Here is a 26,213-nt window from a genome sequence, read left to right on the forward strand (position 1 = left end):
GGGATAAACTGTCCCACAGACCTTTTTTCATTAAGGATGTCATCGACAAAATCTGTATCCTCTACGGACTCATGTTTGAATTTTAAAATGGATTGCGGCTTTCTTAAGCAAGTCCTTATGGATGATTTGGTCATCTATAGGGTAGTTAACAACTGGTTCATAGTCCACATCAGGCGATGTGGAAAGATAATTATCTGGGTAGTCAGTGAGATCCTCAAATAAAGTCCTCTGATCATCAATAAGCACATTATCTTTGTCATCTTTATCAATATGAACTAGATCATGACATTGTGAAGAAGGTTCCATATCTAGTCTGGGCAAATTAGCTGGTGGTTGAGCCTCAACCTGCTTAATTGGGTAACTTTCTAAAAATATGTATAAACAAGAAACCTTGTCCATTGTCCCTTCGAAACAATATTTTGTCCATGCACCGGATCTAGGCAACACATGTTTGGTCATGGTCACAGTAGACTTAAGATGCGAACTGGAAGTGTCTCTAGATACTGTGTTACCACGTTTTGATGGGTTTGTTGAAGTCCGGCTGGCTGTTGTGTGTTTAATATGTTTGTGAAACCCCCCCCCATTCTTAGGTTTGTGTGTGCCTTTGTAACCAGGTGTGGTCTCCTCAGCAGGCCCGTCGACCTGCCCCTTCAGAGCAGCAGAATGGCACATGGGAATCCATTATGTTTTCGTTATCACTTTGTGCACCGTAGCTGCCCTGTTCTTCCTCATGTTGCCTCCACGCCAGTGGGGCTGCCCGATAAAGCCTTGGCTTGGATGGCATAAGCTGCCCACTGTTTAGTGAGTCCATCTTTCAATGTTTGAGGACTAAAGAGCTTGCACGCTGAGCAGTGCTTTCCGGAGTGATCCGTGGGAAGACAAAGGTTGCACACTCTATGCGTGTCCTTCCACAGATATTTCAGATTACAGGAAAGGAAAACTAAAAGGGTGTATTTTTCATATCTGGAAAAAAGGGTAGCTAGTCAAAGTACATATAAGGAGGATATGAATATAGATATTCTCTAAAGGTAATGGAAGATGTGGCTTCCCCCCACCCTCCCTACTGTAGAGGTTGCAGTATGGTGTTGGTCGAAGCCAGCAAGGAGTTGGTAGTCGAAGACCGTCGTCGAGCTGCTTCGATTCTTGATGGTAATATCATTGAGTACCGATTGATCCGTCAAGGGCCGAACAATGGAAAATAAGCACAGAGCAATATAATCTATATTAAGTAATTATTCAGTAAGGGCCAGTAAGCCAGGTACTCTGCATAGAGCGACCGATCACAAGGACCTCGTCCCGTGAAGGACCACGGGTACAGTACACATTACACTACGGATAGTTTAACAAATGTGCCCGATTGACGTCCCTTTTTTCAAATTCCAAAAACAAATCATGCAATACTCCGTACCAACCAGGATATGTCGGCCTATTGTGAGGAATCAGAAATGAAACTCAGACACAAGTTAGCCATATTTTTGGTTAAAGACTTTTATTGAAAATAAAAGGGGTTGGGAAGAGGCATCTCTGACCCTGCTTTAAGAAGAATTTCCCTACCTAAACCAAAACTAACGCTCGGTCTGTGTCCGGATGTCAAAATCAATACTGTCTGGTGTCCAAAGTTCTATTCTCACCCTCAAACCAAAACTAAACCCTACAGTGAAATGGTTAATGTCTTTAATGTTGGGAGGTTTAGAAAAGTGTTCACAAAAGAAGAATCAGTGGCTCCAACACAAAAGTCCTTCCAGGATAGAGATCCTCGTTCCAGAGGGTGGTTCCCTTCTCGTGGATTTCTCTTTGCTCGCCAACGTCTTACATGCAACAGTTATTTGTGCCTTTTTAGGCCCACAACAATTGACGTATAAGTATCAGTCCTGATGTTTCTTCTCAGGACCCTTTATTTCATACAGTTATTGTTGTCCGACATACTTCCCTGCTGGGGCTTACTGCTCTCACACACTTGTTCTGCCTGGTATACTTTCCTGGCAGGACTTCTCATATTCCCAAAGTGTTTCTGCCCTTCTCCAAAGTTGCCTATAAACTTTTTTTGTCAAACTGTCCTCCAGATCCATTATCCGGTTTGCCTATTCCCCAAATGTGTAGAACAGATATCCTTTTGCTTGAAAGGGGATTAGTTGTCTAATCCCTCTTATCACATCAAGTTATTTGTTCAGTTTTTCTCACTTCCTTGTGTTTCATTTACTTCCACTCTGTGTTGCCGCCGACACGCCCTGGGTTGCCCACTCCCTATGAGTGGACTCACTGACTCTTGTTGGCATGTTACGTCTCTACCGTGGTCACCCTGAGAAGCATCCCTGCCAGTTTCCTTCTCACAGGTTCTTCTCCTTGGTCTCTTGCGGCCATTTCACACATCTCTCCGGGCTTTGGTAAGTAAAGCGCTGCTCTCTGTCACCTGCAAATGCCCAGGAGTCTCTCATCGGCTCCTGGCATTCACACAGCGTGTCCCCCTTTTCCTTCTCTGGTGAGCCACCTGTCTCCACCACAATGGTAACTGCTTCTTCGCCTTCAAAGAGAAACACGTCTCTCCCGCCAGCAGCAGACACTGATTCCATGCTTAGTTTGCCTTTTAAGCTTCCCGGGCATACGTGTGTTTCTACAGACATTACAGCGCATGTTGGTCTTCTGGCTTTCACCGATATTCACTGTTCTGTTCAGCTGCTTCGCCCCAGACCATTGGTCATCCTGGGAGATTAAGTGAACTTTGGAGAATTGAAAATTTAAATAAACATTTTGAGGATTCTTAAATGGTGAATGAGTTCTGAATGATTGGTAAGTGGTATTGGAGAGCGTGATTTCCCTATTCTTCAGGGGAGAAGGATCAGATGTATCAGATAAGCCAGGAGGGTCTTGGATATGGGAGAGTTACTCTCAAGAGAAAATGGGGGATACCATGTCTCACCCAATGAAGCCGTGACATCTCCCCGGAGGTTGTCTCCCCCATGTGATCCTCCCTCATATAGCGACCCCCCAGGGTCAGGCTCAGGTAGCGGCTGCCGTTACCTGACCACAGGGGAGGAGATCACCACCAGGGAATCGGTGATGACTCCATCAGATTCATCACACTATGCAAAAAATGTGATTCTAAGTAGATCCACAAGTCTCAGAAATGTTCGAGTGTTGTGCAATATCAGCAAAGCAGAACCACCTCCAATGCAAGTCAATCGAAAATGAAGTTGAGATTCCCCTCAAAAGAATCATGACCTTGGGCCATAGGGACCCAAGAGGGTGAGTCTCCAGAATAATCAACAACTACATCACCCAGAGGTAAGAATTTACAGTGGCAATTTCAGTGAAAACTGCTCCAGCACAGCTAAACACATGAAAGAACAGGCATCTTTTCTACGTGTGGTTTACAGATCTGGTGACCATGGGCTTCAACCCTGACCCAACATTATTCCTTATAATGGAAAAAAAGGAGCAAAGCACCTTCCCACGTCAACAAAAATAATTGTCCCGAGTTCAGTCTATCTTGCTATACCATACATTACTATTAGAATGTCCTGCCAAAACAGGGGTGAATGTTATCAAGAATTTTCCCAGAAGGTGTGGTTATGTGATGGATATTTACCTCCCTGACATCTTATAAGACAGAAATGCAGAGTTGTCAACAATAGTGCAGGACAGTACTTTAATTACAGCTAGTAACATAGGGCTTGGGCAGGGAGTTGAGGACAATAGCAGGGTTGAATTAAATTTCACAATGGGCAGCAACCATAAAAAAATTGTAACAAACGTTGAGCAATGTACAGGAATAACTAATTGCTTGATTAAAATTGTACATATCCTAAATTATTAGAAGAATCAACAGAAAAAAAAATCCACTTGCACTGTTTACACAAACTGTTCAACTTTGCACCTATAACGTGCATTAGGAATTTACCTTGATATCTCTGTACACCACATTTCTTGAATGTAAATACTCCAGAGCAGAAACTATTTCGGCTCCATAGAATCGAGCTCGATCCTCTGTGAAGACACGCTCTCTTGAAAGGTGAAAAAAGAGCTGTGGGGAAATAAGAGAAAATGATCAGAACCAGAATAATAAAGCAAGTCAATCACCTAAAGTAGGACTGAACCAAGGTGGGACAATAGAACGCTTAAAATAACTTTTAGAAGATCGAAAGTGAATTACAACTATGCCCTTAAACTGCATTCAATGCTCGCATCATTACTGCCAGGGACACATACATACGTTACTTACCCTGTAAAAGTAGTTCTTCGCTATTGGGGGCATGTATACTGTAGATTCCCACAAGCAAGCAACAACTTCCAAGGTGTTACTGCCCGATAATGGCCCGGGCCCAAGTTACAGACTTCAGTGAAGCGAGGGCCTTTATGCAGGCCCTAGCGCCATTACTAGATGACAATGACCCCCAATGGAGGGATATACCCATTTCAATGCACTCCAGTACGCAGTCTAGGGTGCAAATAGCTTTTAAAAATTGTATTTATTTTATATGGTTATATTACACGCCGGAAACCGGACAGCCATCAGGGCGTCAACACAAAACAATACAAATTACACTAAGCCTAGGATGGTATGTAAATTGAAGGTTATGTTCAGGCCTCCAGAAAAGGTGCGTACCAGGCCTTCTGTTTACACATGAAAATCTTGTAAATACGACAGCTTTATTATTTTCCTGTGTACATTTACAGAAAAGTTTAAAGCGGAGTGCAGTGCAAAGGTCAGGTTACTTGACAGAAACCAGAACGCTTCTTTTGATTTTTATCTACATGGATGTAATAGCAAGCCATGGAGAAAAGCCTCTGAAACAGAATGCATTTCTCTGAAGCCTTTCAAAAAGAGAAACTGCAGACTGCGATAAAAGAAATGGTTTCTTTCCATTCAGCTTCTGCTGCACTGATGCGCTTGGAGCAAATGGAAGCACTGTGCATATTTATCTTCATAGCATTTTAGTATTGTATAATTACTAAGATTGAAAACTAAGTTGCAATTGAGAATGAATCTTTTGTAAATGCATCATGCTTTTTTTCTAGTGAAAGCAAACCAGTATTGCACAATTGTATTTTTCAGAGTTCCTGTGCTATGTGCATATTCATGCGGAGGCAGATAATTTTTACACTTATAATTTAATTTACACTCCAATTATAAAAAAAAAACAGTGTGTAAAATTACAAGTATGCACGGTCTAGTTTACATCCATTCAACCTTGCAGTCAATGGGTTACATTACTATAAATGGTCAGTGGCAGCAGAGTCTTTGCTCAAGGGTGAGTGGTTGCCATTACACCAATCACAGGTGTTCTAGTCTCTCAAATCTTCAAGACTACAATTAAAACATCTAAAACCTGACTCTCCGGGAAGTACAAGCGCTGTTAAAAAAACAAATGAAAGTTACATTTGTAATTGAAATAGAAACTCAGCAAAACCTGCCCCTGTGATAATCCAGAAAGATATTTAACTTTATGTAGCGCTTCATACATGGTTCGTCCAAAATCTAGTCACTGTGATTATTAGCTCTCAGTCGATACTCAGTTTACCGACCTCTGAAGGATGTTAGCCAATAAGATAGCATAGCCGGTTGAGCGCTCATTGCTGCGATCTGTGCGTGATCTGTAGGTTGCAGGTTTGAATCCCGGCAAGGACAACTCAGCCTTTAATCCTTTTGAGATCAACCGACTTCAGTTTGGTGATAATTGTGATAAATATGTTCCATGTACAGCGCTTTGCCAAAAGCGCTATATAAATAACCATTTGACCACGAGATTAGATATAGAATTTAGCATGGAATCCTTGCTTCTTTGCACGGTTGTATTATAACATTGGCATACCATTAGGTAGGAATAGCTCCAGGAAATTAGGACTTTCATTAAACATCAAAAGACAATTCTGCTATCGAACCTCACAATACAATGTTTGCTTTGCTATGTAATTGGGTAGGTTTTTGTGTTTTCAACATTTAAATATATACAGGAGAGATCAAATGGCCATACCTTCAAGAAATAATCAAAGGTGTATTCGGTCACAGTGCAGAAAGCTGCCGCATAGTAATGATTTCCGTACAGTTTCTGCACACGTTGGCTGGATGTCACATACATTTTACTCTCTTGCAAAGGAGAAAAGTAATTTTTACTCTCTTGAAATCACATTTACTCTCAAAGTTTAAAAATGGGGCATAAACTACTCCCACCTCAAAATCTTATCTGGAGCACTGGGTATGTTGAAAAACTATTCAAACAGGTGCGTTTTCAGTCCCTTTCCAAATGAGACCAGGTTGCAATCCAAGCGTAGATTCATAGGACGAGTATTCTAAAGGGAAGGTGCAATATGCAGGAATCTATTTTCCATTACCTTTCATCCGCTTTGGTCGTGGACAGTTTAACATCATGGTGTTGCTTGAACGTAATGTTTTATCTAGTTGGCAAGTAGGGATTCTTTACTTTAGGTATTCTGGGGCAGTGCCATATACACCTTTATGAGTAAGAACTGCTATTTTAAATTGGATTTTGGCTTTGTCAGGGAGCCAGTGAAGATTTATTCAATAAGAGGTAATATGTTCACTGCAAGTTACTGGTTTTATGATGCGCCCAGCATTATGATGAACCACCTGTAGGGCATGAAAATTCTTTTTAGACGCACCTCCCAATAGGGCATTACAGTAATCCATCCTTGAAGGGTGGCCTAACCAGCGTTTCGCACTTTCTCAGAGATCAAAGGTCTCATTTTTCTTAGAGGTTTCAGATGATAGTATGTGTTATGGGTGATGCTGTTCACTTGTGCATCAGTGCCAACAGTACAATCCAAAACTGTGCCCAATGTTTTAACCTTAGACTCAGTTTTGATCACACAACCATCGAGCATAAATTCAGTGCATCTTTAATCTAGTTTGTATCTCTCGGGGTGAACCCAATAGTAACAACTCTGATTTGGCATCAGACACATTCATTGTTCCACCATCCACGGTTTCACAATTTTCAAAACCTGATTTAGTTTTGCGGAGTCCTGTTAATTTCTGTCCAAACTCAGATATTCAAGTCCTCCAATAAATTGCACAAAGGCTTAATATAGAGGTTGAGGTATTGGTTTGAAAGTTGTGAAACAGTGGCCAGGTTGTTTCACAAGTTTAAAAAAAAAACATAAGAAATGACTGCTGTGAGGAAAGATTTCACTTTACTGCACCTTTCCTTTCATTTTTATGGACCCCCAAACCTTTTGCTTTCATTTTTTTATCCTGACCTGTACTTTTTACAGCGCAGTGAAGCATTAAGCTTTACTACCCTGTCTTTTACTCATCTGTTATGGGGAAACTGACATGTCCTTCAGGCTGTCAGTACTGGGAAACATTTTTTCTCTTAATCTGCGACTTTGTTACTACTTTTAGTAACTTATCACTTGTGATAACTTTATCATTGTACAATGCATCTTACAATGCAGTATGATGTGTTATACCTTTTTTGTTTTGCCCTAGACTAACACTCAAATGATTTTTGGTTACTCTAGTTGGGCTAAATGGACAATCTGGTGGCATCAGTGACTTTTTACAATTTTTTGGTGCTTTTCATTGTAGCCTTACCGCGTTTGGCTACCAACATGGCCGTGCCACATGTTTTTTTGCTTGTCCTTTGGCCGTCTTGTTCTTTAGCCTTCATCCTGGCCTGCGAGGCCAGGAAAATCCTTATATGGACTTCCAGTGCCCGGGAAAGCAGAAGCTTTTGGCAGGCTACTGGAGGGCTATGTATGTTTGCTGGCAGGATGTGGGCTGGACTGTCTGATCGCAATCCACAAACTGGTTTCAGTGGGTCTGAGTGGTATGCAGGAGTGTTCCCGCTAGTGGTCCTGATGGGACCACTGCTGGGGTGTGTGTGTATGTGGCTACTCCTGCAAGTGGGTGTTTCAGCTCTTATCTGGCTTTTAGGATAAGAAGAGGACCCCTGCACCCATTCTTCAGAGATCCCGACTAACCTCAAGGAGCCAAGACTCCTGTCCAGCTGTGAGACCCGTCAAGAGACCCGAGGCCTGACTGAAAAGGCCTGGCGACCAACTTCTGCTGCTGTCCTGGTGGAGCCCTGTCTTTCTATTGATCTTCAACAGTCCTGGGAGGGAGCTGCAACACTTGGGGTTGAGGGAACATCCATTCCTGATGTCTGCTCGGTACCCTGTGAAGAAGAGCTGTCGGAAGTTTCCGGGACCGTCCTGTGGTTGACCAGCTCTGAGTTTGGGCTACTGTGCTGTCGACATCGCCGTTCCGAGTTGGGGCCTGAAACTTGGGGGATCCTCCGCTTGTCCTACAAGACTTACATCAGCTAAATGTATTTCAGAGTCCTAGCATCAAGGGGACCCGATATAGGAGGGCAAGACTGAATGTCACATGGGAGGCTCTGAGTCGCTGTGCTGCGGTGACCACCGCCCGAAGCAGCTTACCTGCATCAAGTCCAGTCCTGAGAGGGGTCTTGCATCTTGTTTTTCTGCATTCTTCATCCAACAGTCCTTGCACTAGCGAAAGACAAGCGAAGATCAGTTCGAACATGCAACTCCTGCAAATCAAGGATTGAGGCTGACGGCTGGAAAAGGGACCTCGGTCCTTCTTCCATTGAACGGCCAAGTCCTGGTCCTGGGAAGAATCGGAGTATGGGGGGTGAGTTAGTGGTTTTTACCTGCCCCTAAACTCCCTTTAAAAGTTTATCTAACCTTTATAAATCGTTTGCTATACTTTGGCTTTGCCATTGCTTGCTCGTGCAAGCCTTCCGAAAGTTGGAGACACTTCTATTAGTTAGAATACACTGTCCTCTAACCCTTGGAACTGTTCACTGGACCCCAGAGACCCTACCTTCATTTTGTCCAACATCACAAACGGTGTCAAAACTTACCTGAACCTATGGGCATAAGGCCCCAGACAACTTAGGGAAGGACTTTTGACGGAAGGGTGTTAGGGAGAGTTTTCATTTCTGTGCCAATTCCCTTTAACCCTAGAGAACCCCAGCTCTTTTGCTGGACTCCGGGCTTTTTAATTTGAACTCCTTAGTGGGTGGGACCCTTTTTCTCACTCGTGTGTTTTTCCATCTAGGATTTGCTGTGTTTTTTACTGTTTTATGGAGTTTGGTAAACTCCATGGGCATATGTTTTTTGCATTGTGACACACAGCACCTTTTGTGCAATGCCACTAAGAGGTCCCTTGGACTTCCCTTAATGTTGAACTACTTTTTCTTGGATGAACTACTGTTCCCAAGAATAGTAAGATGACCCCGGTCTTACTTACCGTTTCCTTTATGGGTCCAGCACACCACCTTATGCTGAGTGCTGAGGGGGTTACATAGTAACTCCTTTAACCCATTTCTCATGTAAAATTCTGTTACACTAACTCACTTGAATGGCTGGTGGCAGTGGTTTCTTTTTTAATACCTTGTGCCATGAAGCCTCAGCTGCAGTACAGCACCTAAGGGTGACCATTTTCCCAAATTGACCCCGTCTTTTTTTTTCACCATTTGTCAGTTCGTTTTTACTCTGTTTGAATCAGGTTTGAGTCCTCTGTGTTTCGCCTTTAGCCGGCTTCAGCACTGAAGCCCACCCAGGCTCCAGTGTGTCTGGAAAGGCAGGAAGTGAGGGATGGTCCCGAAACGTCCCTGTCCTTTGTCTCTAGGGGTGTCAGAGTGAAACCAGTTCTTATTGGCCTAGGTCTGTGAATGAATGATAACTTGCTTAAAAGGTGAGGTTTTTGGGACTATAGGCAGAATCGACCACTGGAGGACAACGTTCGACCAAGATGACGTGAAGAGACGCCAGCAGCAACCTCCTGGACTGCAAAGTGCCCGGTGGAGCCCTGCAGCTGGGAAGACCCGTACGGGACGGCTTCCTACCTTAGGCTGCTGGTGGGACCAACTAGCCTCAAGACAAACTTTTTTGGCGCAATCCCCAACTTGCTGTGACTTTCCAAGGCAGCAGAATCCCAATACCTGGAGTCGCTTTACCATATGCGAATGCATTGTCTTCCGAAGTGCGAATCCGGCCAAAACTTTGTGGGCCTCCAGGACCCTACAGAAGCAGGGAATCTGCTTCCAGAGTCCCCTCACCAAAGTCCAGGGCCGAGGGATCAAGGAACTTCTAACACGAGACATTCATTCTTCTTTGGCACTGAGAAAAAGGCGTCAAAACCACAAAGAGCTGCTGAATCAAGGAGAATTAATTGCTGCCGAGTCCCTCTCTTGAGTACTGTCGAAAGAAGCCCGCCAGACATCCTCCCATTCATCACTGCAACCAAGGACCAGGAACAAGGGTCTGCTGCACTGCGACCAGAAAGCATCCAGCTGGAACAAATTCTTCAGTTCACAGGTACTGTGGGCCTGGGGTTACATCATCCTTTTGCCAATTGGGGTGCTTACTACCTTGTGGAGTGCTATTTTACCCTACTCCGAGTTACCTCAACTCACTTGCACTAGCCTTCCAGCTTGTGCTTCTTCAAGGTGACTCGTCTTGAGTTGCTGTGATTTTTTATTTGAACTACTGACCATTTAGGAACAGGTTTTAAGATGAGATCAGAACTTTGAACTAGCCCATTGCCTTTGGCTGTCCTGGTTCCCTAAAGGCCACCTTCTTAACCTGTTGGTTTTGGCAGTACTTGTTCCCTTACAGGTTTTTATTGTTGAACACTATTATTGCTGGGATAAAAGACTGCCTGCATCCCTTTGGGATAATTATTATTATTATTTTTTTAATAACAGTATGTTTTGATCTAACCCTAACCTTTCCCTCCTTCATAACTCAATACTGCAAAGGTGATACAAAATAAGTGTTATTACTGACCTCAAATGAGTCATCCTTGGTACTGCAAAATGTATAACATATGAAAAATGGTTCACCTGCTTTATTGTTCACTTTTTGAATTGAAGCCTAACTTGGAGATTAATGTTACTATTAGTTGCTGCTTTTTAGAGAATGCTGTACATGTCTGTGTGCATAAATTAATATTTATACTATAACTTTAAGCGTGTAAGTACTTACTTGGATATCTGTAATTACTGATTTCATTGTACAGCTCTACAGCTCACATTACCCCTCTTAAAATAAGCTTGGCTGCTCGGTCACACTACCAACGTATGTAGTACAGGCCTATATTAAGTGGTGGGTTACCCAATACCAAGAGATAAGTCTTGGGTAGTTCCACAACAGTTGGACTGCACTAATTTTTACCTAGCAAAGGGTTAATTATCTGTGGATTTGTAGTACATAAAACTAATCTGCACTTTCTTTTGCAGGAGTTAGATTTGTGCTACGCCCTATTCTAGTGGATGTATATATGTAATATATTATTAGTGTTGTGTGATAATTCTACTGATTAGTAATTTTTCATAGTGATATTTTGACATAAATATTTGTATACATATGGTCTAAGTGAAATCTGTGATTCCCATTGTGTGTACTCATTGTGGACCCTTTACAAGCTCAACCCCTCTAGAGATTTAGCCCAGACCTTGCATCACTGCTACCTTGAACTGGTTCAGCTACAGCTCACAGAGTTGTTACTGTCACAATATAGGTTGGCCTCCTATACTGTCCACCAGGCCACAGCATAGAAAATCAGTCCCAACAACTGCCATGAGAAAAAAAGAATAAGTCAAGGTATTTTAGTCCCTTCTTTCTTTTCATGGTGGTCAGCGGAGCAGTCAGGGGGAAAGCCTGGTGCGGAAAAAGGTGATTGGCGAGGATGGCCCAGGCAATATGGAGCAGGCAAGTTTGGTGTGATCGCAGGAGAGGTGTGTGGGGGTTGGGGGAGAGGGTTGTGCTGCTGAAGTAGGGGGTTGAGTGGCAGGGGAAGCACCCTAGAGGTAAGATGGCAGTGTACTGCTCATCAGGGGCTTGTAAAATTGGCTATACCACAAGCTATAGCCTCATTATGATCTCTGAAAAAGAAGCAATGTAAAAAAGTAAAACCTATAGACATATTTGGTTAGGTTATCTGGATTATTACCACAGACCGTTGACATTAGCATGGTCTCCAGTCGCTCTGACAGATCTGAAAGAGAAGGGAGTGGGTTAGGTTAGCGAGGAGAGAGGAAAAATGTTGAGTGCAGATTGGAAGTACCCAGAGTTCTACATGCAGGTCTGTTGCCAAGTGTCATGCGAGGAGAGCACAGAGGCACTCGTGTTCCGAAGGGAGCCTCGTGTAGCCATGGTTCTAGGATGTATTGGATATGACTGATGTGCACAATGATTGTTTAGGTTTAGCATTCAGTTTGATGTCGGTCGGGAGAGTTATCCTAGTGCCTTAAAAAGAACTGAATCGTAGATGATGCATTCTGAATCTGCCAGGGTGCAACATTTGCACCGCCACTGACTAGTGATAACTGACTCTGGGCAAGTAAGAAATGGTGTGCTGTCTATATGTCTAGAATTGAGGTGGCAAGTGACTTTTTATGGTGGGCTAGTAGAAAGCAAGTTGAAATTTTACACCCTGAACCCTACTTTAAACAACTATTATTCAATTGATAAAGCATTGATCCGGTGTGGCCATGGCAACGTCTTGGCACATATGCTCACAAGTACCCCTGGGTACAGTGGACGTCACACTAGGTATAGTATTACTGGCACGCCCTGTGTCGACGCCCATTTTCGAGTTTCGAAAAACAAACTGTAATACTCCACAGCTTCCACTAGATGTCGGCCTATGCACAGCATGTGATCTAAGCAGATTCCACAAGCCTCAGAAATATATATATATATATATATATATATATATAAATTAGTCATCTGCCTGGGAAGACAGACAGTCCTGGCCCACCAAAAACTCATCTAGCGCGACAGCCCAAACTGGAGCGGGTCAGTCCACAGGATGATCCAGGAACACTTTCGAAGGCTCCAACTTGTTGAGTTCCCAGAAGAAGTCTAGAATAGTTGTTCCCACCACTGCAACAGGTCGAAGCACTGATGAAGGTCTTCTAAGATGACCAGCCAGGCAGGGTTCCGAGACTGCAGCAAAAGCTGGTCGCCAGGCCTTTATCGGATTGGTCCACAGGTCTTCCAAAGCTCTTCACTCCTTTCCTCCTCCTCCCAACTCCTCCTGCCTGGGGATCTTAACATCCATCTTGATTCTGACTCCTCAGGGCCTTTCCGCAATCTATGCAACGCTCTCTCTCTCTCTCTCCATTCTACCATCTGGCCCGACACACACCGCTGGCCACACCTTAGATGCTTTTATCTCCACTGATTCCATATGAAGCTTTCATCTCCTCTAGCACTGGCACACCCTTCACTGCCTCCCGCCTTCAAGGTCATCCGACCCATGAAAAGTGCGACAGTGGCTGCCTTGGCCTCCACCTACTCTCCTCCTCCTACTCCTGCGGCTGACACCCACCCTGAGAAAGCCCTCTCAATCTTTCACCTCTCCATCTCCAACACTCTTGACATTCTTGCCCCTGTCATGAGGGTCTGTGTGAAGCCTTCCAAAAAGGGGAGGGGGGGGGGGTAGGGGTGGAGGCTGTGGCCAAGATGGCGGGCTGAGTGGAAGTGTCATGGTGGAGCTCTGTCCCAGACCGAGGCATTAGGGAAGACAACTGACATCAGGCACGTCTTTAATTATGAAATAAAATGGTGTGATCCGAAGCTGAACAGCATATGAGATAAGAAAGAAGGAAGAGGCCAGTGAGGACAAAAGCACCTGCTGAGGTACAGCTGAAGAGGAACGGTGCGACGTGCTGCTGTTGTTAGGGATCTGTATTGGCGCCCAATGCAAGGAGCCAAGGGAGGCCACACAAAGAGGGATACAACATTGCAAAAGCACCTGGTGGGTCCAGGGGGAAGCCCTGGATTGGATATCCACCCGAGTGTAGTCCTGGGACAAGCAGACCACAGAGAGGCAAAGGGGGGGGGGGAATACCACCCTGATCCAAGCAATGCAGTGAACAACAGAGGGGGCAATAACACACCGCCCCCGCCCTCCCACAACAGAGCTAAGTGGACCAACACACTCGGGTGAACACTGCAAGCAAATGCAAAGGGGTCCACTATGGGCTCCCAACAACAGCGTGCAGCCCCATGAGATCTGAAGCGCAGTAAGGCCGGGGACAAAGTTGGTGGAAGCACAGGAACTCCCCGGATATAAGGGGAGAAGCAGATGAGGAGAGACCCTGCGCCCTAGAATAACAAAGAGGCGAGTCAGCGAGCACCAGGAGGAAGGCAGGGGAAACACCAGAGAGAAACTTGGAAGCACACAAAGTGGGACACCTCCCCGGTGAGGAAAGGAGGCAGGAGCAGCAAGGACTGAGCAGTTTGAAATGGTGCAACGGGTCAGGTAATTAAAGCAGGGGGAGCACGCCAGACAAGTGAACGAAGGACATAACAGGAGACAGAGGAATTGGGGACCAGCGGACGGAGTGGCGCGCAGTGATGGAATAGTAGAGGCTGATGGGATCAAAAAAGAGGAACACCAATCCTGGAGAGTGGGGACAGAACGGACATAACAAGGGACAGATTCAAACAAAACTTGCCTTCGTAAACTCAGTAAGCCAGAAAGACGGGGGAATGACACTCACTAAGGAGGATTTGCTTGCGGTGCTGACCAAGTTCAAAGGCAAGCTCACCAAGACAGTTAAGGCAGAAGAGGCAAGTAGCAGAGAAGAGCTCTCGCAGGCCATTGCAAGCAATCGGAAAGACATTGAATCTCTAGGAGAACGTGTAATGGAAATGGAAGAGCGACTAACGGAGATGGACACAAAGGGGCCTGAATACGCACAACAAACAAAAGAGGGAGAAGAGAGGATAAGGGCCCTAGAGGAGAAATGGGAGGACCTAGAAAACAGGTTGTGTAGATACAATGTCCGGATCAAGGACATGGGTGAAGGAGTGGACGGCACCGCTAGAAGCCTGCATCTGGGAGCTGTTTGGGAACCTGGTGGAGGGATAACAGGCCCGGAATATGGGTATAGACATAGCACAGAGAGGGAAGTCGAAGGATGGACCCAAGTGTACGACCCCGGGACATACTGGTCAAAATGCACAATTATAAGGATAAAGCACTATTAATAAGCGTGGCTAGGGCAAAGGGGAAAATTCAAGTGCGAAGATGTGAAATCCAAATATATGAGGATTTGTCACAAGCAACTTCAGCAAGGAGAAGGGCATTCAGGCCGCTAACGGAGGAACTAAATAAAAGGAAACTGAGGTACTGATGGATTTTCCCGACAAGGCTCCAGTTTTGCATGGGCAACGAGGAAAAAAACTGTATTCCAGGTGGAGGACAGCCTGAGGGCCTTGGGGGTGACCCCAAGAGAAAAAGGAGAAGGCATCAAAGGGAACAACTCGGGAGGGAAGTCAGGTGACATGCCTTCAGGGTCGAATGGGTGGGTCATGAAAAAAGGCCAAGACAACGCGAAGGACAATCTTTTTGGTGTAATCCTTTTCCGAAGAGGATTACACCAAAAAGAACTCATGGGCTAGAATATAGCCTGGTGTGGGGTAAGGAGGGGGAACAGGGTGGTTGGAGGGAGGGGCGAGACCATGGGCGGTCTACTGGGCGAGGACAAGAACCTAGACATGGATCCAGGGAAAGTTATGAGTTGGAAATAAGTGACCAGTTCTAGGGGCGATACGGTTCAAGGGGATAAAGGCTCAGTCATTCATATGGAACAAAAAGTGCCAGGACATAGGGGGGAAACAGCGACACTGAGGGGAGATATGTGATGTCAAGGAAGAAATGAGAGGCCAGATGTACACATGGGCATCGGTATATGCCCCCAACCAGGGGCAGGAAGGATTTTTTAAAAAGGTTTCTGACGGAACTGGGCAAGTTCGGCGAGGGGGAAATTATTATATCTGGGGATTTTAACTTGCCAGCAGATCCCGTCTAGGATAGGTCAGGGGGCCTAAAGGGTATGCAATGGGGACAATGTCTGAACCACTGCGGCAAAGGATTAAAGATGAGGGGGGTCAATGATGTGTGGAGGATACACCACCCACAAGACAAAGATTACTCGTTTTACTCACACGCCCACAAGACATACTCCAGAATAGATTATAGAATGGCAACGCAGGGAATAGTCCAAGCCACAAGCAAGGTGCGTATCTGACCATGCACCGGTTACACTCACTCTAGTGGTAAGGAGGGAATACATGGAGGGGGCGGGGGGGGTGTAGACTGGAGGAGTACCTTCTTAGAGATCGCGAGGTGAGGCAACAAACGGAGAACGAGATATGTGCATTTGTATAGGAGGGGGGAAGAGAGGATGAGGACCTGGGAGAGAGATGGGATGCATTGAAGCAACATATAAAGCAATACTTTATAAATAAAAGCACAAAAGAGGAGCCGTGAGGAACAAAGGGAGAGAGAAGATACTGGAGGAAGAGATACGGGAACTCGAACAGGCACATAATGAGAAGGGAACAAAGAGTGGCTAGGAAGATGGCGCATGTAAAAGGCCAACCGAGGCAAGTGGTCAATAGGTTGGTGGAGAGCACCCTACTGAGGAGCAAACAGAAGTTCTATGAACAGGACAATAAGGAAGGGACAGCCCTAGCGAGGCGAATGAGGGCCAGGGAGCACAAAGCATTCATAGATATGTTGGAAGATGAGGAGGGCAATCAAGTATGGGCGGAGAGAGCTAAACGAAAAGTTGTGAGAGACTTTGATGCAGACCTTTGTTAGGCAGAAACCTGTGCAGTTCCCTTAGGGACCACTGCAAAAGATTTAGGACTGCAGGCAGTAAACCCAATTGGTAGCAGTCTGTACCACCCAGATTTACCTGGTAGCTGTGGCTGAGCAGTCAGACTTCCCTCAAGATGAGTTAGGCAGTATATAGAGTATACACAATAAGTACAGAGACAAAGTAGCACAAGAAAAAATCTGACCAGTGCTTTGGTGTAAAAGTATACAATTATTTATTTAAAGACACACTTGCACACTTGTAAAATACACTAGCACAAAAAGGAGGTAAATAAATTCAACACACAGTCACTATTATATATATATACAACCCTGATTACTTATTAGACAAGTCTTAGTGAGAAACACCACTTATTTTCAGACCGAAGTGAGCGCTTAACCTAAGATGGCACTCTAATAAGTTATATAAAAAGGGGGGGAAAAAAGGCATAGTTATGAAAGCACACAAATCTTAATACTTTTCAAAGAACCACAGTGAGGCAGGTTAGGCAAAGTCTACTGGAGAGCAAGGAAGTTCAAATGCCAGGCCCACTCTTAGAGAGAACAAGAGAAATGTGTCCAAAGATTTTTGTAAATAGTTCACAAAAGATTGAGATCAAGTCAGGAAAAGTTAGTTAACAGGTCCCAGGCTAACCCAGGTTAGGAAGTCGAGGATTTACTGTCACCCCGAACGATCTGTCGCAAAGGAAGCCAGGCGGGACACAGTACCTGAAAATGGGAAGAACGCTCCAGCGGGGGCAGTTGTTCCTGGCAGCGGGTGCAAGTCGGTGTTTCGTCCAGAGGAAGTGGAGGTCTCGACGTGGAGGAAAGCTGGAGGTCGTTGCACTGCCAGGGAAGAAACCAGCCGCGGAGTTTCCCGGTTACAAGGTACCACCCTTTTCTTTGCGGTAGTGGTAAACCATGGTATTCTGGTTGCCGGGGTGCTTGGCACGGGCAAGGTGGCCACAAGATGGTCCAGGAAGGCGAAAAGACGGGCAAACTGGTTATCCCCACCAGTCAAAGGAAGAAGACTCTCCGGGCTGGAGATCTCCTCTGTCGCCGGGAAAAGTGGTGAGACGGTTCAGCAGGGCTCCACCGGTGGTGTCGTCGTTGCAGGTCGGCTCGGCTTCTCCCTCCTCGGATTCTTTAGGTCCTGTGGTGACTTCTGAAGTTCCAGTCCCCAAAGCCCTTCTTTTATGCAGAAAACCCCCATTCATTCAGCCCAGCTGTCACTCAAACATGCTGGGCCAATCACACAAGAGTGCGATGTGAGATGCCGAGGCAACTCAGTCCAGGGTGCCTAAACCCCCTCCCACACCCCCCGTGGTACCCAGACAGAGTGGCACCACTTTGAGGCTTCTGTGGAGAAGCCCGCCAAAAAGTGGAACAAAGGGCTCAACTTGGGTTGGAGTCACAGAAGCGAACACAAACGCCATTTGGAACCAAGTTTCGGCAAAAAATACCAACCAGTGAATTTATATTTATTTAATAAACCAGCGGTATGTTCGAGGCTATTTTAAAAAGTGGTAGCCTCAAACAATGGGAAAATCCCATAGGAATATATTTGCGGTCGAATATAAAAAGTAGTATCCACTGCCACCAGCCAAAACTCGGTCGGGGGGAACTGGACAGTGCCCCCTCGAACAACAGACCCCGGGGCAATCGAATTGCCCCAACCAGTACGTCCACAATATGATGGTTTGTACTAGTTCTGTTCAAAATTTGAAACTAGTAAAGCCAATGGTGACTTTACATGCCCTGGGAGAGAGTAGTCAGTCCCAGGGTATGGAGTCTATGTTGGGGGGTCGCTACGACACCCCTGGGTTACTGTACGGAGGGTGCTGTGTAACCCACATACCAAAAACACATGAAGCCCTATGGGGTAAAAGACCCTATAGCCCATAAAACACATTACAAAGTCAAAGGATATCTCAATTCATGTCTAAGAGTGGGAGAAAGAGTCTCACTCTTAGCAGGAGAAAAAATAAACCCCAAAAATCCAGCAAAGCTGCTGGGGGACTCACTAGGTTTGGGAAATTAGCCTTTACAGAGAATTCTCCCTAACAACCTTTATGGTTAAGAGCTAGCGGATGGGGTAAAGCACGAGGCATACTTGGCAGGATGGGAGGGATCAAGGCTAACGCAAAGAGATCAACTTGAAGAACCCATAATGTGCAAGGAGGTGCAAAGGGGAATATCTAGATTAAAAGCAGACAAAAGCCCGGGAGAAGATGGGTTGACGGATGCGTTTTACGTAACATTTAAAGACTCCCTCGCCAAGGCCCTGAAAGGGGTATTTAATCATTTCCGGGTACAGGGAAAGATCAAGGGATCTATGAATATGGCCCATATCACCCTCATACCAAAGCTGGGGAAAAACCCAAACAAGTGTTCCTCATATCGCCCCATAGCACTCATCAATGTGGATGCTAAACTATATACGAGAATACTGGTGGCGAGACTAGAGGGGATCCTACCGGAGCTAGTGAGACAGGATCAAACACGGTTTGTACAAGGAAGGAACACATTTGACAACATCAGAAGGGTCCTACATATCATTGACAAGGCAGGAAGGGGAGGGGTGTATAAGCCCACATGTCTGATGCTAGATGCTGAGAAGACATTTGACTGCGTCAATTAGGCTTTTATGGAAGAAACACTTAGGAAGGCGGGGTAAAGGACCGAACTTTCTAAAAAGGATACAGGCTAGTTATCGGCATCCAGAGCTAAAGTGAAAGTAGATGGAGGACTGACTGATCCATTCAAAATAAGGAGGGGGAACAAACCAGGGATGCCCACTCTCCCCACTCCTCTTCGCTTTGGTGATTGAACCATTTGCGCACCGGATGTGGGAGAACAGGGAGATCCAAGGGGTTAGGTGGGCGAAGTCCAACCACAAGATAGGCCTATTTGCTGACAACGTGATCATGATGATCACTGAGCCGGAGAGATTGCTCCCGGCAATAATGGAGGAGATAACGGCCTTCTCTGCAGTGTCAGGGTTCAAAGTGAACTTTGGGAAACCCGAAATTCAAAATCTATCCGTAGGGAAGAGAGAAAGGGATCAGTTGGAAGATAACAACCCATTCAGGTGGGCAGCTGGGCCAGTCAGGTATCTGGGGGTAAACCGAACATCTTCCGTTCCGTTAAACAGATAGTGGGGGCAAACTATTCGCCGCTGCTGAAACAAAAACAGACGGTATCTGGTCACTGCATCGAATGCCTTACCATCGGAAATAAAGCATTGAATGCATTTTATTTTTAAAGGTAAGGATATAGTTTAATTATAATGGGTTTTAAAGGTTATAAAATAGGGGCTTGTGGGGGGGACCCCCCCATTCATTTTTTTTTTAAAATGCATTTGATGCAATTTGTTTCGATGCATTTTTTTTCCGATGTCGATGGTAGGAATTCGATGCAATGAGTAGGAACCAAGGAAGACCTAGCAAGATGGAGGGGCATGTATGTATCGTGGTTTGGAAGGGTAGCCGCCATCAAAATTAACATACTCCCTCGGGTGTTATATCTCTTCCAGGCACTTCCATTCAGCAGTCCCGGGGAGGCTGATGAAGGAAATCCAGGAAAGCATTATGGGTTTCACATGGGCAGGGAAAAAAAAACGAGAATAGGGAGAAAAACTCTTAGAGCAACGTGCAGGGAGGAGTGGCTTGCCCCAATATAATGAAATACTATGCGCGGCATATCTGAGGACACTGGCAGAATGGGGAAGGATGGGGAGTCAGAAACATTGGGTGGGAATGGAGCAAGTGTTAGCGGGGGTACATCTCTGGAAGGTATCGGGGATGAGGAAGGAAGACAGACCAGCAGGGCTATTGGAGAATCCAATTACATGAAATACTATCAGAATCTGGGAACAGCTGAATAAGAGGTTTAGACTGTCCCCCTGGCCGGCCCCCCACACTCCCATTTTTGGGAACACAGGCTTCCCACCAGTCAAGGAATATAGTAGATTCAAGCAGTGGATGGAGGGAGGAATAAGGAAGATCTGCGATCTTTATGAGGGGATGCAGTTCAGGTCATTTGCGGACTGTAGAAGGGAACTGGGTCTCAAAGAGGGGGGATAGGTTTGGATACCAGCAGGTGAGACACTGGGCAGGAACCCCTGCAATGATGGAAGGAGACACGAGAGATTATACAGAGTGGGAGAAGCTAATGGCATCTGCAGAGACCAATAGGGGACTCATATCGGCAATATATAAGATCTTGCTAGGTGAGGAGAGAGAAGGGATAGGGACACTGAGGCACAAATGGGAGGCGATGAGAGGGAAAGAAGAATCGCTGATAAGGAGTGGGAAAGGGCACTAAACAATTGGCATGCCTCATTCACGTCGGTGAAACATAGGGAACCGCAATATAAGCTTCTACATCATTGGCACTACACCCCGGAGAGGCTACACAAAATGTTCCCCACAATCTCAGAAAACTGTTGGCGGGGTGCATGGAAAAAGAAACAATGGAACATATCTGGTGGGGTTGCTAACGGTTAAAGCACTTCTGGCAGGAGGTGAAATCTAAAATAAAAGATACTGGGAATGGAAGTGGAATCTGAGGGAGCAGAGTTACTTCTAGGTATTGGACCTGAAAGGCAAGGGGGACTAGGATGGGGAAGTTATGGGCAAACGTACTGAAGGCTGCAAAGAGATGCATAGTCAGACAATGCAAACAGAAGGAGCCGCCATCCATTATACAATCGTACTATGCAATATGGAGCACAGTTGATGTGGAAAAGATGATTGCAATACTCTCAGGAAATTCAGTAAAGTTTAGTGACCCTTCATAACACACGCTACCAAAGACGCTAGATACCTATATGCCCTACAGAGAATAAAGGCACTAGGAATCAGAAGAAGAAGAGGACTGAGCGGCAGTAAAGGGATCTGAAGAACTGCCCGTAGGACCGGATGGTGAGGGGAAGGAAGAGGGAAGAAATAAATGTTATGACGCTATGTGTTGATGGAAATGTGTTCTGGTTTGAAATGAATGAAGAATCGCAGCTAATTGCATGTGCATAAAGAAATGAGCAATAATGTTTTGGTTGAAAAAAAATACAACTCTTAGTACGACTCCGAGTTAGCTGCCCTTAAACGAAAGTGCAGAGTGGTGGAACGGAAACTGGGGATCTGCACGTGCTCCATCTGACAAACTGTTCTGCCGCCTTCTTCAAAGGCCATATAGACTCTGCATCCGCTCCAAGAAAACCGCCTATACTCAAGCCTACATCTCAGCGGCATCCAACAACACGGCTGAACTCTTCAAAGTCTGCAAGGAACTGGCCAATCCTACAGCAGCGTCTTCCTCTACTGCACCCACCCAGGCCCTTTACTTGGCCCTGGCTTCTCATTTCACTACCAAAATACAGGACATCCTGTCCTCTCTCCCCCGCACCCACATCTCTTGGGCCCCTCTGCTACGCCCACCCCTTTTCTCTCCTCCCTCTCCCGTCACACCTGAGGAAATCTCTAGACAAGTCTGGTCCATGAAAGCCTCCTTCAAACAGGTTGACCCATGCCCTCCTAAACCATCAAGGAAAACATGGATTCTCTTACTCCAGCCTTGGCCGGCCTCTGCAACCTCTTTCGCCACCAGAGTTTTCCCCACTTCTCTCAAGCACTCTCCTGTGCGCCCTCTGCTGACCCTTCTATCCCGGCAAACTATCGTCCGATCTCTATCACTCCTTTCCTGGGCAAACTCCTGGAGAAATTAGATATCTCTCTGCTTACCCTCCACACTGAATCTGTTGGTTGTCTCCATGACCATCCGTCTGGCTCTAGAGCATCCAAAGGCACAGAAACTGCTCTTCTAAACACCTGTGAAGGCGCTCAAATCTTGACTCCAACTCTCCTTCTGTCCTCATTTTTCTTGATCTCTCTTCTGCCTTCGACACAGTAAACCACAACATCCTGATCTCACGTCTGCATACCACCATGGGTATCACAGATCTGGCCCTGACGTAGCTTGCCTCCTTTCTCTCTTACCGTCCTTCCCAGGTGGAACTTGGGTCCTTCTCTCCTCTAACACTCCCTACTTGTGGCATCCCCAGGGATCTAACCTATCCCCTTGGTTCTTCAATGTCTACATGGCCCCTCTGGCCCACAGGATCTCTACCTTCACCTCTTACTTTGTGTTATGCGGATGATGTGCAGCTCTCCTTCAGGCTACACTCTGCCTCTTCCTCGCTCATTCCGGACTGTCCACAATTCAGTCTTGGTGTGCTGCTAACTATCTCTGCCTCAATGCCAGTTAGACGGATATCATCCTCATTGGAACCCCTCTCCCCGCTTTCCCAATTTCTCACTGGCCTGCCTCCCTTGGCCCTGCACCCCCACCTGCTAGTGAGGCAAAAAAACTGGGGGACATTTTCGACTCCACTCTCGCCTCACATCTTGGACATGTCCAAAACGTCCCACTACCAGCTACACCTCCTCAGAGGTATTCTACCTTTCCTCACCTTCCCCCAAAGGCTCACCGTCTCCAGAGCCCTGGTCCTTTCTAGGCTGGACTACTGCAACAGCCATTCTCATTCTCCCTACTTCTACTTTCCATCCGCTACAACCCATCCAGACAGAACCCGAAGACTTATCCTTGGCCTCAAGCCCAGGGACCGCATCTCTCCGGCGCTGAAATCCCTCCACTGGCTCCCCGTGGCTGCTAGGATCAAGTTCAAGACCCTCTGCATAGTCCACAAGGCATTCTAGGGCAGGGGCCAGCACTATCTACAACACACTCTCCCTAAAAACTCTCCTTATAGAGCACTCTGCTCGTCCGCCAACTATTTGCGGGCGAGACGTTTTTCCCAAGCAGAGATCTGGGGGTAGATCTTTATCCTTAGCAGGTGCCTCCCTCTGGAACAACCTCCCTGCCTCCCTCCACCTTAAGCCAGACCTCCTTAAGTTCCGGAAACTCCTCAAGACCTTTCTCTTCTCTTCCTCCTTCCCTCTCACTCTCCCCTGTTAACCTCCTCTCTCTTTCTTTCCGCCTCACTCCATCTCTCCCCTAACTCTGTTCAGCTTTTTTTGACTGGTTGCCTGGCTCACCTCCAGAGCCTCGCAGGTCCCAGGCTCCCCCGCCAGTCTTTGCACTTGCCTCCAGGCCTCTGCAAAACGCTCAGCGCTACTGCACTTTCAGCATACGTTCCATGAGAGGGGTAACCTCTCTGCACCTAACCCAGGGACATGCTGGACTAGGCACACTTGTTCTATCTCCCCCTCCCTTGGACTTTCGTCTGTACACTTGCATGCCCTGAATTTACTAGGCCTTGTAAGTTCTGTCTTGTCCCCCCTTTGTCTCTTCTCCCTAATCTGGTCGCACCTGAAACACTTCATGCACTAGGAGAAATGCTGTTGTGTCTAGTATACAAGTTACTTTTTGGTTAGATCATTCGAAACCTCAAGGCCTAAGAATGACTACTGTATTCCATTGCTCTCTTCCTGCCTTGAAGCACTTCACTTGTGTATAAGCTCTGTACAAATAAACAATTACAATTTACGGTTGTGCAGGATACCTGGCTCCTCGCAGGATCTCTGGGGAATGGCTGTAGAACTCCTTATGGGAAAACTCAGGTGAACGCAGAAACTCTGCCCAACCAATGAAGATCTGCCCCTCACTAACACCACAGCAGTGGTCCAATCAGAAATCGCTGTTGGTGAAACTCATGCATACACCCCAGGCATACAGAAACCAGTTTGTGTATTGGGGCCAGCAAGTCCCAATCCACTACCTGGCTTGCAACACACGTGCCTTGCACTAGCCTGTGAAAACCAAGGCTTTCGCGGGAAAGTGGATGAGCAAAAAAGGAATTTCCTGACCTGGCAAGGTAGGATGAAAGCCAACCAACAATATGACCAAAACAATAAGCGAAAAACTTGTGGCACGGCCATGTTGGTAAACTAGCCACAGTTAGTAGCCAAACGTGCTAAAGCTAAAATAAAACATAGTAGAACTAGTGAAAAAGTAACTGCTGCCACCAGCTCGTCTTAAGCACATTTAAAAGTAACCAAAACATCCTTTTGAGTTTAGGGTCAAACAATAGTAACCCCATTGCAATACATTGGAAGATGCATTATGCTAAAGGACTAGTAAGTTTCCCCATAGCCTATGAGCAAAAGGCGAGTGGAGTGAAGGTAAAGGGCAAAATAAAAGAGGTGATGGCTGGAAGATTTAGAATGACATGCATTACTCACCGTAATAGCATTTCCGATGATTGTATCTGCTTAGATTCACATGCTGTGCATATACTCCGACATCTAGTGGTAATCGCAGAGTACTGCATCTGGTCTTTTGAGGATCGAGAGGTGACTTCGACATGGGCGTGCCTGTAACACTATCCCCAATGTGACGCGTAGTGTACCCAAAATCCCTCACACGTCAAAATCCCTCCGATTATATTCTGCCGTGAGGGAGCCTTATGACCATGAGTGAGTAAAGAAAGAGAGAAATAGTAGTAAGATGTCTATGTTCCTTCAATCCGAGCGGGAGGAAGGGTGGGCTATTACAGTGAGCGAGGGAGTAGTTTCTTACCTGTAACACCATTTCTCCAGCCTTGGTCGCTTTAATGGATTCACATGCTGTGAATATTTCCCGTCGTCAGGGTGGGAAACCTCAGTAACTTTAACATTGCATTTTCCTATGGAAAACTTCGACACCCTGTGTCCTATCAACGTCTTTTTTGGGTGCTTTAGGCTACCCAATAAGACATTTGTTATAAATAGCCCCAGCCCCCCACCCCCCGGCTTCCCTTCAAATTTTAACCTCCAAAGTAGAGGAAACCCAAATCACGTTTTGCCTGCAGGGGAGGCCAGAGGGCGCATGTGAATCCATGAAATATACCAACGCTGGAGAAATGGAGTTACAGGTAAGAAACTACTCCCTTCTCCAACACTGGATCTTTCATGGATTCACATGCTGTGAATAGATTACACAGCAGTACGAACAACCCTTGGAGGTGCATGACAGGCAAACCAACCCTATGCCCCAGGCCATAATCACGAGCATAACAAATAACATCCAACATCATGCATGATAATGGAACCAGCAAGTGATAGAGTAAAACACAAACCCCGGAAGCTGCAGGGATTACCTTATTGAAACAGGCATTGAAGGACAGCCCGTCCCACCTGTACATCTTCCACATGTTGCTGACCCAGACAATAGTGTCTTGTGAAGGTATAGGGCACCGCTCAAGAAGCCGCCTGGCAAATGCCAATGAGTGGGATTCCAGCCCAGAGCGCCGTCGTTAATGCTGATGACCTTGTAGAATAGGCTTTAGGAGTGCCCCTCAAGGGCTTGCAAGCCTTTTTGTGATAACATGAAATTGTGCACAAGACCCAACGGGAAAGTCCTTGCTTGGAAATGGATTGTCCCTTGCTGGAGGGACCAAACGCCACAAACAGCTGTTTCGACTGCCTGAAGTCCCGAGTACGGGTTAGATAAAACTTTAGCACCCTCTTAACGTCCAGAGAATGCAGGGTTCTTTCTGCCGGCGTGGTTGCCTTAGCGAAGAATGAGGGCAATGCAATTGTAGCGTGTTTGTGAAACTCCGAAGACACTTTTGGTATGATGTGCGGATTAGTGGACAGGAGAACCTTGT

The 26,213-nt window shown here is 46.0% G+C and overlaps 1 protein-coding gene across 1 annotated transcript in view; it reads right to left on the reverse strand.

Annotated features, from left to right (window-relative positions):
- The window catches only part of AKT2 (AKT serine/threonine kinase 2), a 1,087,541-nt gene that overhangs the window by 349,706 nt on the left and 711,622 nt on the right, over nt 1-26,213 (reverse strand). Inside the window, exon 9 of the mRNA XM_069644479.1 lies at nt 3,899-4,021. Coding sequence (XP_069500580.1) covers nt 3,899-4,021 — 123 coding nt within the window. The remainder of the gene's footprint in view (nt 1-3,898; nt 4,022-26,213) is intronic.

This window comes from Ambystoma mexicanum, chromosome 2p (genome assembly GCF_040938575.1).
Source record: "Ambystoma mexicanum isolate Mex_15411 chromosome 2p, UKY_AmexF1_1, whole genome shotgun sequence".
Taxonomy (NCBI): domain Eukaryota; kingdom Metazoa; phylum Chordata; class Amphibia; order Caudata; family Ambystomatidae; genus Ambystoma; species Ambystoma mexicanum.